Source organism: Tursiops truncatus, chromosome 10, assembly GCF_011762595.2.
Source record: "Tursiops truncatus isolate mTurTru1 chromosome 10, mTurTru1.mat.Y, whole genome shotgun sequence".
Classification (NCBI taxonomy): Eukaryota; Metazoa; Chordata; class Mammalia; order Artiodactyla; family Delphinidae; genus Tursiops; species Tursiops truncatus.
The window spans coordinates 8,207,508-8,223,614 of record NC_047043.1 but is presented as its reverse complement, the minus strand read 5'-3'; the positions used below and the strand labels follow the sequence as shown (position 1 = coordinate 8,223,614).

At 44.4% G+C, this 16,107-nt stretch overlaps 1 protein-coding gene across 2 annotated transcripts in view; it reads left to right on the top strand.

Annotated features, from left to right (window-relative positions):
* Positions 1-16,107, top strand: part of NEDD9 (neural precursor cell expressed, developmentally down-regulated 9) — a 195,063-nt gene that overhangs the window by 171,712 nt on the left and 7,244 nt on the right. For both annotated transcript variants that reach the window (XM_033863826.2, XM_033863827.2), the window contains 2 exons: positions 14,708-14,809; positions 15,297-15,398. In XM_033863826.2, the coding sequence (XP_033719717.1) occupies positions 14,708-14,809; positions 15,297-15,398 (204 nt within the window). The remainder of the gene's footprint in view (positions 1-14,707; positions 14,810-15,296; positions 15,399-16,107) is intronic.

Sequence of the window (16,107 nt, the reverse complement as noted above, 5' to 3'; positions counted from 1 at the left end):
AGTAGTTTTGCTGACTTACTAAACAGCCCCATACCCGTTTCTCTCTTTTAATTTCCCATCTGTAAAATGATGGTCAACCCAGAACTGGACATTCCTGGTGGCTTACGTCATAGTCCTTAAAAGTTATTAAAGGAGAGAAAGAGGAGGCAGTAGAATCTTGTTCTGAATCACTAAAGTGTGGTTCTAAAATCTTAGGGAACGTAAGAATCACCCAGAGAGCTAGAGAAGGTGAGTTGAGATGCAGATTCCCAGGCCTCCCCCAGCGTCTAGCCCCAGGGCCGGGGAATCTGCATTTTAGTAAGCTCCTGGGATAGTTCTGGGGGAGGTGGTCCAGGACTGCACTTTGAGAAGCATTGTTACAGGGCCATGAAGGGGGTTGGATATGTTCCAATCTGTGATTCGGGACTTTCCACAGTTAAAGATTCCCTTGATGTTGCTACAGACTGCAGGCTTCAGAAGTTTTATCCACCACAGTTTTTTCTACTAATGAATCACATAGGAAAAAAAAAGACAGTGAATTCTGCCTTGTATCACTCCAACTTTGCTGTCTGGGAAACTCCAGCCCCCACCCACCTTCTTGCATTCTAGCCACGTAAAATGAGATTCATCACTTATTAAATCAGTGGTTAGAGAGAGAAAGAAAATCATATCATCTCCACCCTTTCCTGAAACAAGGAGACAGCATGAGGATTGTGAAAAGAGCCTGGGCTCTGGGGTGAGGGCGACTCCTGGTTCTGTTTCTTTGGTAGCTGTTAATCCCTTGGCAAGTTACTGAACTTCTTTAGACTTCAGTTTCCTCATCTGTCAAATGGGAATAATCATAACTATCTCCTAGGGTTGCTGTGAGAACTCAGTGAAACACTGTATGGAAAGGACCTGGCACAGAGTTGCACAAAGCAGGGGCTTAAAAAAAATTAGTGCCCCTTGCTTTGATTTTCTTTCCTTTCTCAGAGTTTATTTTGAACTGATCAGCCCTGTTTGTGTTTCATACTCTGCACTGAATATGCAACTACTCTATTGCTAACATATATTCTGTTCTCTTTGAGTGTGTGGCTCCCTCTTTGGTTCTCCAGAAATTTTGTACAGGGTGGAAAGAACTCTCAAAGTTTATACACTGACACCTTGACTTAATTTCATTGGTCTTTTTCACTCTGGGTTTTGTGTGCAGGGCCGTTTTATCCATTAGGCATTGTGGGCAGAATGCCGGAGGTCTACGAGAACGTTGGAGCACTGAATAAAAAGTCTTGGCTCCGAAATATGAAACACAAAAACTTCAAAATAGAAATTAATAAACGTTTAGACAAACGTGCAGGAAACAACACAACGTCAACCTCATTAACTGTCACATTTCGATGTCATAACTGTTTCATTACATGTGAAAACAATTTGTAGGTTAGATTTTTCTCTCTTTGCAAAGACTTCTAAATATGCCTGTGATTGCCAAGAGCTCACAGGCATTTCTAAATTAAATGAATTACTCATAGTCCAATAATTTGAAAAGCTGAATTATATTTTTAAGAAGTGTCCTCGATTTTTTAAAGGCAAAATTGTAGTTAATATGGGACTGTGGTTTGGAGGGGACGATTTAGACCCAAACATCAAAAGCATAAGGTCTACAAAGGTCTAAAAGAGCTTAATTTCTCTCCTTCAAAGATCAAAACCTGCCACCTGACTTGATCCACTTTGTGCCTGACCTTCACAGGGAATTACGTGTGTTTCTCTGATTATTCTTTGGACATGTCGCTTTTATTCTAACTGGTGGAATTAGATTTGCTTTGCATCCTTCTGAAGATCAGTTTGGGGCTAAATTATGAATTCCATTAAGGCAGGCAGAGGCCATGGCTGTCTCTTTACTGCTATAGGCCAAGCTCACAGTAAACCATCAGCACACAGATAACGAGTGAATGCACAGGCAGAAGTGAGAAACGAAGCATTTAATTTGAGTTGACCTTTAAATAAGCTGAAAAGTGGTTCTGATCTTATCACCCCTTCACCATCACACACGAGTCAAATCCCGTGTCCAGCTCATTAGTCTGTTACGACATATGTCAGATTTTACATGGTCATTTTCCCCCAGAAGGCTCTTGGAGAGTGTCACCATCTGTTTTCTGAAACGTTAACTCTCCGTTCACAACAAGTGAGCATCCAAAGCATGATGTCACGTTCAACTTTTCTGAGGGCCTAACTTGTATGCATTTTGCCAAATTTAGACAACAAGATTAGTTAACACGTCTGTAGTCGTCTAAAGAGGAGAACCACACTTTTCCCACTGAGGAACAGTGCTTCCTTTACCTATGCTATTATGTATCTACTGCCTTTCCTCATCTGTGCTACCTGTGAACTCCTATTCATACTTTAAAACCCATTTCAATGTTCATCTCCTCTGTGAAGCTTTCTCTGCACCCCAACAGTTTCTCCTGCCTCTGTGGTCCCAAAATATGTTGCAATTTCACTTAATCTCAAGGGAGCACACAGGCTTATTAAAACTTTAATGGCCCACATTTATAGTGTGTATGATGGACTGGGCAAGTACTGCTTTGGGGGTGGCACTCAGTAAACTCAAGTAACAGTAGGATTTATCCAAACCCCATGACATCATCTTTAAAGACCATTTCCTACCTTCCAAGGTGAGACATAGCCCAATATTGGCAGGAAATGATTCAAAGATTTTAACCAGGTCTTCCAGGCCCATTCCTTGAAAGGTAACATAAGAACCATAAATAGTTTATGCTGCAATGTTTGTGCCTTCTTAGACGCTGAGTCATCATAAATTACACACACATGCGGGCACACACACACCCAAAGCCACTGGTTAGGGAACTGAGGACTTCCCTTATTGGGATGTGAAGCATTGCAAAATCTGGTTGCCCAGAACAACACTCATATACCAGCAAACCAACTGCTGTATATTAGCAGTATGATTGTCTACCAACAAGTAAAAATAGATTAAGAGGAGATGAAAGCTCCCAGAGAAGATAAACTCTGACTTCACCTCACATTCCTTTGTTCCCTTCCTACACACACACACACACACACACACACACACACACACACACACACAAAATCATACACACCCTCAAAAATACTGGGGAGAATCAGAGTTTGACAGGGCAGAGGGTACCTCCAGTTTCTTCGCTTATAAACTCAATAAAATATGACCCTGTTCCAGAATTATGCATTCCTATATAAAGATAATCCTGATTTAAATGAATTTTTTTCCTCAGTACCATGGCTTTTTAGTGTATGCAAAGAAGTGATTGTTCACCTAAAATCTCCACCCTCAAGAGTCAAGATAAAGTTTAAATCTTACACAAAATTCAAGGTCCTTGAGCATTTCAAGGGCTCTATGACCTCACTTCAAAAAGGAAAAGTATCTCTTCCCAGTTAAGTCACCCATGCCAGTGGAATGAGCAAACCGTGATACCTCCTTAGAAATGAACAAAAGTCTTTTTTGTTTGGTCAATGCCAAGGCCTTCATAAAACTCATAGATAATGCATATTTCTAGGAAGGATTTAGTAACTTCTTACAAACTCACGACGAAGCGAACAGAGGTAATCTTCCTTCCTTCCCGAATGATTTCATGCTAAGTGACTGTGCTTATCGGAGAGACTAGGTCAGCATCATACGTAGTATGTTGGCTGGCTCAGTAGGTAATGCTCTATTTGTGAGGGAGAGAAAAGAATACGGAATTTTGGTGCTTTGACAGTAAAACTGAGACTTACTGTTGGTTGAACGCGTTTTTAAAAGCAGACTTGTCTGAGCCCCTTGTGCAAAATGCAGAGCTGGGCGCCTTCTTAAATAGCTGTGCCGTGAGCCTTGTTGTCCAGGTCCCCGTCCAGAGAGGCACCCTGCTCCTGTCTAAGGGGCGCAGGTGCGACTCACTCGGGACATGTATGTCTCCCTTCAAAGCTGTGATTCCAGCAACGTATGAAGGGCACCAAGGAGTCCCATCTTTAAAGGGACCCCACAGTCGATCAATTTTTGAAGCCAAAACAAATCCCTTAGCAAGGCCATCATCACATCGGATTTATCTGAATAATTTTTATAATACTTGCTTTTCTTAAAGCATGGTGTGCTTAAACCAGTTATTTCTCAGAGTAGTTACGCGTTTTCACGTTTCAGCATGTTATTAAGCTACTCACTTCTTTTAAGGGTCATTTTAGATCTAAAGTGGGGTGACTTGCAGGTGCCTTTGAGCTTGGTCGCACATTAGGGGCGTTACGTGCATAATCTCATCTAACCCTCCCAACAGTCTCACTAGGTGTTCGTCACAGCCTCCACTTTACAGGGGAGGAATCTGAGGTCTGAGAAGTGAACTTGCTGAGGGACATACCTCTAGGAAGAGGCAGGATTGATACTTGAGCCCACGTCTGTCTGACTCTGAAGCTAATGACTTTTACGTCCCAGCTAATGGTTGATGTTGCCAAGCCCTAAAATAAGAGGGCATATTTAAACACCAGAACCCTGTGTGCTAAAAAGCATCCTGTTGGTCAGAAAGAATGAAAGGCACTGCCAAAGGCTCCCACCTCAGATCCAGAGCATAGCCTCAATGCTGAAGGAGTCTGAGTTAACGACCAAGGAGATGCCCGCCACCCGGCTGCAGTCACTTGCTTCAGGGCAGGCCGACCCTCAGAAGGCCTGAGCGGGTCATCAAGGTGCTGTAAAGACCGTGGTACCAACGTACTGCTACATTGGCTTTCTCTGCCATTGGAAACACCGTCTTTTCAAATGACTTCACATTGCTCCAAGTGAATAACTTCATTTAACCAGATACAGTCAAATCTCCCAGAACTGGCTTGCCAGTGTGAAAGGGACACCCCCAAAATATAAGATACCCAGATTTCAAGTTTCGCTTCTCAAATAAGGAAGTGACTTTCTTTAGGAGTATTTATTTGTGAAGTTAGGGAAGTATTTATGTGTAAGTTAATCTGTCTCACCGTGTAGCCTATAAACACTGGGTAGCCAGCGTGGCACTGGAAGGGGGGGGCCCCGATGGGCTGCTGGACCCCATTAACCGAGGTGCTCCTTCACACCCCTGTGGCCATCGAGCTGAATAACCTCTGAACTTTAGTCCCCTCAACTGTGAAAGGGAAAGTAGGGTTGGATTATCGCTTAATGGTCTTGGCTAAAATTTTATGACCCAGACATCCTTATCTGATTCTTTCCCAGAGTCACTTGAAAAGTTGAGTAAAATGACTTGGCCTCAAGATTCTTAAGAAAGAAGAAAAGACACTCAGGCGCTGATGTAAATTTCAGTTGACCCCTACGTTTTGGCATATCCTTCTTTTACCTTCCTTTAGGATCCTGTCCACCTTTTATCTGGAAACCGCAGTCTCCTTCAGAGGATAGAACCATGTCTTAGAAAGCAAGGAGCAGGCAGGAGCACGGGAGAGGGGGGTCTGGGGTGCTAAGCGGGGGGCCACAGAGTTCGCGGACTTGGTCCCATACATGAGAACGCTTCCGGGGAGCGTCCCGTTAAGAACTCTCCTCCCTGCTTTGTTACCAAGAGCTAAGAAAGTGTGTCATCCTGGAACTCGTTTTCCGCCCATTTTCCTCTGTTTCACCCTCTCGCCTTGGGTGAGACCCTGGATGAGTCTGATGCCTCTTGAAGCGACAGCCCTGCCGCAGCCTTGGGTCAGCGCCGTTCAGAGTTGGCAACAAGTTCTGCCACGTGAGCTGTTTGCTCCATCCTCCATCATGTCGGGTCTCCCAGTTAAGTCACAGCGTCTTTCCTGTCCCTATTTAGGAGGAGACGATACCCATAGGCACCTGGGTGCAGAAATTCCCATCCCTTTCCTCTTTCCATAATCGCATCCCTTGAGGGCTGTCTGTGAGCACCTCTCTAAAACCCAATTCAAAATCTAGATTTAGTGCTTCGTGGTTTATTGAATTTATTTGGACAAAAAAAGAACCAAAATGCTCGTGCCTTTTATAGTTTTCACTCAAAGAACATTTCGGTCCATGAGATATAAAAAAATGGCTGTGCTGTGCCCATCTCTGTCCCAGACTGTATTCAGCTTCGTCCAGAGAAACACCTCAAACACTTGCAGAACCCAGGAGTCATTTCCCGTCATGTTCTTTCATGTTTAAACGCTTCTAGCTGCTCTTTGGCGCTTGGTCACTCCATAACTAAATATTGCTTTAGCACTTGCTATACAAAGAGCTTCCTGAAAGCAGCAGGGGAGACATGCTGGAGGCCTGACAATCGGGGCACTGTTTGTATGCAGTGGTTTGCCGCCCGAACGCTGTGTCAAAGGAAAGGGACCCAAGAGCGCCATTCCACCTCTGAGCTTTCAGCTGTGACTCATTTGAAAAAAGAGCCTGGCCGTGATTTAGACGTGGCTAGCAAAAGGCTACGTTCTAACATAAAATCAGACATCAAAATGTCTTTGAGGGAAAGTAAATCACCTCCCAAAATACAGGGGGAGAAATCTTGATGAGCACGAGAGAAGCAGTAGGAAGGGTTAACGGTGCACAGGGCCCATGAGGGTGTATTTTAAAGGCCGGACTCAGTTTTCATTATATTGTTGCTATAACAAGTAAATAAATGAGCTCACTGCTACACCCAAGTGGGGCAGAAAGAATTTATAGAGAATTAATAAATCCAGTCAGAGAAAAGCAACAAGTAATCTTGGATTTTAAACAGACAAACCTCCATAACTTTGCAGTTTCTGAAAATGGGATCCAAGTTCTAATGAGCAGCCAGTGATAATTCTGATGTTTCTTTTCCTAGGGTTTTCTTTAAAGGGAAAGGGTCACACAGTTCATGGGCTTTAAGACAAAGAAGTTATTATAAGATCAAATAAATACTGTGGTGGCTCTGTTAATGCTTTTTAAGGGCATTTCAGTGAAATAAGTCCTTTCCAACAGGCAGTTTTAGAAATCAAAATACTCTTGTTAATGTACAGGTCCCAGAGATAGTATAAATAAAACTGGGTGTCAAGGAATTAAAGAAAGACAGGAAGCAATGTAATTTTACTTTCCACATATGTCTAGAAAAATGCAAAAGATGGCTGCTAATCAGGGAGGCCTGCTTTTGCGTTCAGATGATCTTAGGTGCTGTTAATGGCGAGGTTATCAATCTGTACTGTAATCATCATGGACCACCTGGGCTGCCCAGTTCTTGGCTAGGCCTTAGGGCAGAACACCAGGAGCTGGTTACACACCTTCCTGCTCTGCCGGGATCCGTGGGTAGAACCCCACTGGGCCATTATCGAGGCATTATCTAGATATCAGAAGCAAAGCATGGTGTCATTCACACCATTCCTAATGTTGCTTTGGATTGTAGAGACTTAGACACAATTAAATCATGGGATACAGAAACTTAAAAGAGTGACAGAAGACTCCTCCCTATACCCCTCCAAGTGGGATTTCATATTACTTTTTAAAATTTTGTTAAAGTTATAAACAATTCTATTTTTATGATTTTGAATTTCTTTTTTGATACGTACATACATCCAATGTAGAACTATGAAGAATAATAGTAATACACTAGAACAGGACCAAGGCCGCCGAAGTTCCCTGTGCTTCTCGCCATCCCATCTTGGTCTCATCCACTCTACCCAATTCTTTCAGTCAAACAGGAGGGTTTTTCTGCATCCTTTTTACTGTTTTGTTCTTCTTTCGGGTTGCTGATAGCATGGAAGGAGAGAAAGAGTCAAAACAGGGGCGAGCGTTGAATGAGAGTTTGTGATAAGTATGTGAGCAGTAGGGCTTGTGCAAGGGAGCACAGAACATGGCGGGACCTGAGACCCTATTAATCGGCTTTCACAGGGTCGATGGGTGGGCAAGGAGGATCTGCCTTCATGAATGGTACAGCCTGCTCCCTTCCCACTTCCCCTAGCGCACCCCTGAATGGGCAGCATCTGGCTGAAGCTCTCCTAACCACAGGGCCTCTGTTTCTGCTATGCCCCATCCCAGGCTCCCACCAGCTCAGCTTTAAGGAGGCAAACTAGATGCCCAAGTAGACTTGCTGAGACCTTGGTGCAAGTGATACCATGTGAACAGAAGTTGTCTTTATAGAAAGTGTTTTGCTTCTAGACACTCCTCACGGGTGTGCGTCCTACTTCTCGGTGAGATCCTCTTGACACACCCAGCATGTGCTCTTCCACCGAAAAGAAATGCAGAGGAGAAATTCAATAACGTCTCTTGGGTTTGGGACTTTGCTGTCTTTCTCTTGGATAAATATCTTTATCTCTCAGATTATAAAGCACGTTTTGTCCTGGGGTTTTCCACTGGTGTGTCTTGTGCTGTTACGGTGATAACTGTGACAATGGCAACACTGATATGACCAGAGTAAAATAGTAACCCAAGTCAATACACTGCTGATCACCAAGGGCAAAAGTCTCTTGTCATCTATCACTTTAATTTGAAATTCCCATTGCCTCGTAGACCTCACTGGGAACACTGTATACATTTGTGAAGATTAGTCTCTTTTTCTATGACTTAAATCTAGGGATGATTCAATTTTGTATTCCCCTACGGTTCAGTCATGAAACATTTTGAAAGCAAACAGCCTTGAGATCTGTGATCACCAAGACAGAAACATCCTCATCCTATTTGGAAGGAAGCAGGAATGGGCTGTTTTGTTCTTGTTTCTGCTGCCTTGTCTCCCGAATTCCTAGTTATCTTTGATTGTGTGCTGGACATCTGTGGTTTTTAAAAAATATTTGCAGAAATAATACAAGGCCTGTAAAGCTGTTCAGAGAGAGTAAAAATCCAGAGAGGATTTTACCTGCTCTGCCAGCCTCACAGACACACATAAATCTGATTTCAGGCTTTGAGGTGTCCTTGCCAAGCCTGATGACGTAAAACCTAGCTTTAGCCTGTACAAGGGTAGGTTCACTTCCAGCTACTCCTTACTTTCGCATGCGGCCCTTAGGGTCCCAACCCAAACTGCGGGTTGGTTATCAGGGTCCCTACCTTGGTGAGCCCTAGAGTCCAATGTTTCCCTTCCCCCATAGAAGCTGAAAAAACGCAATGTACCCCCTCAGACCTGTCTTAGATCAGCAAATGCCGCCAGAGAAAAAGCAGCCTCAAAATTTGGGCTCCCCTCTATGAATTCCTTCTCCACTTTTCAGTTTTGACCTGGTAATCCTTTACTATCTTTTAACTTTTGACGTTATCAAGAAGATTTTTCATATATTCGCCTCACTTTTTTAAAGCTGTCTTCATTAGGGGGATTGATCTGAATTACCTAGTCCACAGTTTAAGCCCAAAAGTAAACTCTGCTTAACCTAGGTAACAATTATGATAAAAATAGCTGAGGCCTACGGGTTTATGCTTTGCCAGGTACTTTATGTACTTGGTCTCATTTAATACTCCTAATAGCCTCTAAGTATTATTACTTCTGTTTCACTAATGAGGAAACAGGCCAGGACATACCTTGGTCATGTCGTCACAGCTACTAAGTGGTAGAGCAAGAATCTAGATCCAGCTCTGCCTGGGTCCAGCTTACGTTCTCAATCACTCCCCTCATCAGACCTAATCCTTTCAATGAGCCAAAGACCCAATGTGGCCTTGACCTTTGGTAGAAGACTTCATGCAACACGGGTCTGTCGCATATTTTCAGAACTAGAGAAAGCATGACTCCTGTTCCTTTCTATTGTATTTTTTTTTCTGATGTTAAGGTAAAAAGCAGAGTTAGTTTTCATTTCTTTTTGTAAAACTCCCCCATATATTTCTGGCTTGTGGCTGAGAAGAACGCAGGTGTTTGGGTCACATGCAAGCTCTAGATTGAGGAAAAGGAAACCATCTAGTGGCCCTTCTTTGCCGCCATCCAACCGTGGTTTGCACCAGATAGTGGTGCAGGTGATAATTCTTCCATGGTGTCTGATTTCTCAACTTTACCTAACATTCACCCTGCTTTCTTGGCCACGCCACTTGCCCAGCACTACCATGCATGGCTGGTAAAGACATGTCCCTTATCCCATGGGCCCCGCTCATCCTAGAGCTGACTTACCTGGAAACCAACCTCATCCTCTACAGGCAGACTGTTTAGTGTCCTCTCCAGATCCACACCAGTTTGCTTAAGAAAAGCCTTGAGTTTTCCTTTAGTTCATTAATATATTCAGTCAATACGTTTATCTCAGATCTACTATATTCAAGGCACTGTGCTAGGCCCTGCTGTTTATATACAAATGGAGGAGAAATGGGCTCTGTCTCCACAATGCGAAGAGAAGAGATGGTCTGAAACAGTGAAACCTCAAGGGTTAAGCAGTGTTAGAGATGTATATGCACACGTGGAAGTTTCCAAGGACGGAGATATTGTATCTGTCTGAGAAAGGCTTTGTGGGAGAGAGGCACTCGGGTTGGTCCTGAAAATTGAATGAAGTTTGCACATGAGGAAAGAAAGATGAGCGTCTTGGACAAAGACACAGTGTGAGTGAAGACGCAGAGGTGTGGCACGCAGGGCACCTGTGAAAAATGGAGTGGTTCAGTCTTGACAAAGCACAGAACTGGTGAAGAGCTTTCAGGTCCTGCCCTCGGACTGAGGAGGAAGGAAGAAATACACAGATGAAAGCAAAGACTGGGCACCCTGGGGGCCAGAGACGTGTCGTTTGGCCAAGATGCTGTTTGAAATATTTGAGCCAATTTCCAAAATCAGGTATCACATAAAAATCCAGATTTCTTTTTTCTTTAATCATTTAAATTTTATTTATTTTTTACACAGCAGGTTCTTATTAGCTATCTATTTTATACATATTAGTGTATACATGTCAATGCCAATCTCCCAATTCATCTCACTACCACCCCCCACCTCCAGTTTCCCCCCTTGGTGTCCATACGTTTCTTCTCTACATCTGTGTCTCTATTTCTGCCCTGCAAACCAGTTCATCTGTACCATTTTTCTAGCTTCCACATATATGCATTAATATATATTTGTTTTTCTCTTGCTGACTTACTTCACTGTGTATGACAGTCTCTAGATCCATCCACATCTCTACAAATGACCCAATTTCGTTCCTTTTTATGGCTGAGTAATATTCCATTGTATCTATGTACCACATCTTCTTTATCCATTCGTCTGTCGATGAGCATTTCGGTTGCTTCCATGACCTGGCTATTGTGAATAGTGCTGCAATGAACATTGGGGTGCATGTGTCTTTTTGAATTACAGTTTTCTCTGAGTATATGCCCAGCAGTGGGATTGCTGGGTCATATGGTAAATCTATTTTTAGTTTTTTAAGGAACCTCCCTCTGACTTCTCATGAAAATTGGAAAGATCTGGCAACACAGGGAGTATTTTTTCAGGATGGTGGTCGGCTGGAGCTGAGGACTGGCTGCCACCTTTCAAAGAGTACGAATTCTGTGCCCCCAACACAGGGTCCCGGCTTCTCTCTCCCTTCACCCAGCCTGCTCAGCCCACAGGCATCTAAGCGTAAGGCCCTGGCTCTGCTACAGGTGCAGACTCAAGCCAACTGAATGTGGAGACACGAATGACAGACCTCAGGGCTCTGTCCCAGCCCACTGACTCTCACACCTGATGGTTTTCAGGGTTCCCTAGCCCTCGCTGCTACCCCAGACACAGACTCCCTTTTCAAATTCCAGCATGCACGGCTCTCAAAATTATGAGACTCAGAAGTCTTAACAGCATCTCTAAAAAGCTCGTGCTGCCCAGAATCTGAGGCTCAAAATGGTGTGAATCAAAGTGTGTGTGTGTGTGGGGGGGGGGGGGTAAGTCATGTTTGTTTGTTTGTTTTCTACAAGCGGAATTGGTAGAGAGCTAACGTGACCCCAGTCTCCAGGCTTTAGATCCTCCCCTGCTGGGGTCCGGCCTCCGAGATTTAGTCCGTGGACTCTTCCCTTTCTAAACGTCTATAGTCTGCCCTTCTCTGCTTCATAGCTCTTCTCAAAGTGTCCCCCTTCAGACTCTTCCATTAGTTGACAAGAACAGTATACTAACGTCCAAGGGAGGTTGGATCCCTCATCTGGACAGAAAATCCATATTTGGACAATGCACATCCTCTGCAGGGCAACCAGGAAAGTAGGCGGTCATAGAGCCCTGGGGAGCCCACGGTTCAGCCCCCTTTGTGGCAACGCTGAAGAGCTAAGAGGTCAGTTTGGTAATTCCTAAGGCTAAGCCCTTATAACTATAAATAAATACGCAGAATGAAAGGAATGCAGGAAAGAAAAACAAATGGAGGAAAAAAGGAAATGAAAAACCTGACTTGATTTCATTGAGAAAATTAGTTTTTAAGATGCCCTTTGTGTAGCAATTACATCAGTGCCTTGCCGTGCAAATGCCCAGGAGATTTCTTCCCAAATGTACATCCCCTTAGCTAGACCTTGGTGTTCCTCATAGGCTGAGGTTCAGTAATCCTGGGAAAGTAGAAAGGTTTTTGTGGACTGTGTCAAGCAGGAAGAAAAGGCCTTATGAACCACAAAACTGGATACTTTGTAAGGTACAGAACAGTCAGCACTTTCCTCTGAGAACACACAATTGGCATGAAAGTGACCCAAGCAATGGGGTGAGTTGGAGAAGGTCCAAAAGTAGAGGAGGTCCAGCTCCTTTTGTTCTCTGGGGCATCACAAAGGGGCTCACTCTGTGCCCTGCCTGTGTCTGACCAGATGCACAGCCCCGGTCCCATTTCCACGCCATTTGTGGACCGATGCGAATTGGATAGTAACATCAGGATGCTGGCATCGGGGAAGGTTGTATTTTGTTGGCTTTTTCCCCCTGTGGTTTTTCACCATCTGTTTCTTTTAATGCATAAACAAGGAAAATGACTGGTTTGGAATGCAAAGTTTTTAAAAAACCAGATGACCACAGGCATCCTCTAAATGAGAAAGAGAGAGCACGCGGGGGGTTCTGTGACATTTGTCAGGAAGTGAGACCTTAAATACTGGGAAGCATTAATGCTCCCTGCCAGGGACGATCTGCAAAGGCAGGGCAGAGCCTCGCTGGCGACCCGCCTTCCTGAGGTTGTGCCTTATGTTTACATGTCACCAAGCGCTATTTTCAGATACTAGCACCACCCCATCTATCTCCCAGCCCCGCTCCCTTTTTTAAACTAAAGATGAAACCCGTCTGCTGGCCTTCAGCATAACCAGCCTTGGTTTTCCATTAGCGTTATTACTAACTTGGCAACCTTGGATAGAAGCCACTCTTAGAAACTTGTAGACTGAACAAAAGCTGCGTTGTGAGCAGGTTTTATTAAACAGCCAAAACAGAGAGCTATAAATAGAGGAGCTGATGAGATAGATCAAGAGAAGATGCTTCATTTCTCTCCTGGACAATAGCGAGTGAAGAAAAAAATTATATAAGGGCATTGGGAACACAGTGTATCTTTCTTGAGCAAAGAGCAGCCTGCTTTAAAAAGGAAGATTTGCTCTGCACAGCACAGTAGCCACTTTGTAAACTGGTTCTGTATGTTGCATGCCAACAAACCTTAAAGCAAGAGATTCCTTTTTCAAACCCGAGGCAGTGGCGAGATTGGATGGGATGGTGGCTGCGTACTAATCTCGTTTACCTTCATTGCAAGCCATAATCAGCTACAAGCACCAGGGATTTAAAAGCAAATTGAACCCGGGCATTTAGAGCCCCCAGGGAGAAGGGCACTGGTGCATTTGGCTGAGTTCCACCCATTTCGGGGTAAGATGGATATGAGCATTTTTTGCATAGTTTTGCAGGCAGCCTGACGCCAGAGTTTTCACATTAGAGAAAGGATAAAAGATGATGGTTTCTTAGAGAACAACAAACTCTTCCTAATTTGCAGTGTCTGTTCTCACAAATGTCATGAGCAATACTTAGGTGGGTGCTGTTAGCATTCGGGGGACAGGGGTTAGGCAGAAACAAGACCCTAGTCGTTTAGAAGCTTTGGGGGGATTAAATATATTTTCAGAGGAGTTTAAGCTCCAGTCGTTTCTCTACCTGTGCTTAGGACACAATGAAGTGTGTAGATATGAAAATGCGAGCCTGTCGGGTGAGATTTGTTTCATTGACATTGGTTCCAGATGCTCGAGCTGCGATGAGTGTACTTGACTTTTGACATCACTTGGACGTAGGTACCGTCTGGATGTTTGCTTCCCCGGTGGAAATGGGAAAATGATTAGACCTCAGCTCTCTTCCTGGTCGGCTCCCAGACTCAGTATTTCATGTGTTTTCATTCGTTAAAATGAAAGCTCCTGCAGGCTTCTAAGGGCAGCGCTGTGTGAACCTTCATAAAAGTACTCTAGTGGCCTATGGAATTTTAGTTATAATCATAATAACGTCAGATGAAGAGGCTTCCTGGGGAAGGTATGAGAGGAATTTTAAGTGGCCGAACTCTATTTACAAATAGTTTCAGAGCCTTTTTTTTTTTTTTTAAATGCTGTGCTTTTGATGCTCCAAAGGGTTGATCTAGGACTTTCATGATTCAAACATGATTCTCCTTTCAAGTACCTTTTGGGAATTCAGACTTTATCTGACTAACTTTGAGGTGATTTTGTTACCACGAGGAATGGGGACAGAGGTATTTCAGGGAATGGTTCTTCACTGGGATTCAAGAGGGATTTAAAAGTTTACCGTTGTCTCCTTCCTTTTGTCTCCTCCCTCTTTCTTTGTGTGTGTGTGTGTGTGTGTGTGTGTGTGTGTGTGTTGTGGGTTTTTTTTCTTTCTTTCTTTTTAGTTGCGTGAAAGATGAGGGTGGAGTGTCTGATTAGGAGGCTAGGAGATGCCCTCAGGACTCGGCTTGGAATTTTACCCCCGTGTCTTCCTGTCCACAGGTGATCACGCCGATGAGGACAGGCCACGGCTATGTGTACGAGTACCCATCCAGATACCAAAAGGACGTCTATGATGTCCCTCCTTCCCAGACCGCTCACGGGGTGCGTACCAGAAATGTGGTCACTGGGGAAGAGGGCGGCTTTGCTTCAGGGCTACAGAGGAAAGGGAAGTTCACAAAATATGTACAGGTCATGGGACGCCTTATTTAGGTTGTCTGTCCAGGGGCCGTTTTAGCCAATGTTTTAAGGTATGTTTTCTGGCTTTGCTTTAGTAGGGCATCGAGGCTTTGATCTAACAAAGCTCTTATTGCTTATCAATTTATCAGGCAGCGTAAAATTTAACCTACAATTTAAAATACAGACAGTGCAGGCAGTTTACCTAAGATCATTTTTATATTCAGTCTAAGTCAAAGAATACAAAATTGAAAAAGAAAAATTCCATCAATCCTTTATTACATAGAATTCAGCCGAAGAGCAAGGGAACACATAACCTGGTAAATAAATCCGTCATTAAAAGCTTAGTACATAAAAAATGACACGTATAAGCCATTTCCGTGCTGGGTAACTCTGGGGGGGTGTTTCTCTTCAGGTGTACGACATCCCACCGTCGTCTGTGAAAGGCCCCGTGTTCTCAGTCCCAGTGGGAGAGATAAAACCTCAAGGGGTCTATGACATCCCTCCTACCAAAGGGGTAAGTGAGCTGCTACAGAGCAGCAAAAAACGTGTGTGTGTGTGTGTGTGTGCGCGCGCGCGCGTGCGTGTGTGCGTGTGTGTACTGGGATAAACAAACCAAAGAGGAGAAGCTGGCCTTTGTGAGAGTACAGGGAGGGAAGAGAAGGGGGGAGGGAGGAAGAACCGGCAATAAAGATAATTCTAGGAATTCCATATTTAGGGGCCCACACTAAAAAAATGGGGAGTCGGTAAGGAGAGCCAATAAGAAGGTAATCAATTCCGTTTGGCAACGACTGCTGTATCTCATATGGCTCACGTTTATATAGGGTGTCACAGCTTACTCAGGCCGTACATATATGGGCTAACGCATCGGACTCATTCTGCCCAGGAAGTACAGTTATCCTGATTCTGCGGATGAGGGAACCGTGTCTCAGAACACTGAAGCGGCTTATTGGGCAGCACACGGCTGACAGGTCCGGGAGAGACCCTAGGCCTCCTGACGCCTGGCCGGGGCTGCTGATGCATCACCTGCCCTCCCAGCCTGCAGCAGCTGAGGAAGGAGCCCCAGGAGGCGCTCAGCAACGCAGGCCCAGGAGAGCAGCGCAGGCAGGAGGGTTCCACGCAGCGCAGCGTGGAGGCCAGGGGAGGATGCACTTGTCAAAGGGCGGGGGAGGTGAGGGCAGGGAGACGCTTAGGGGTGGAGGGCGAGCGAGAGGGAGGCAGCACCT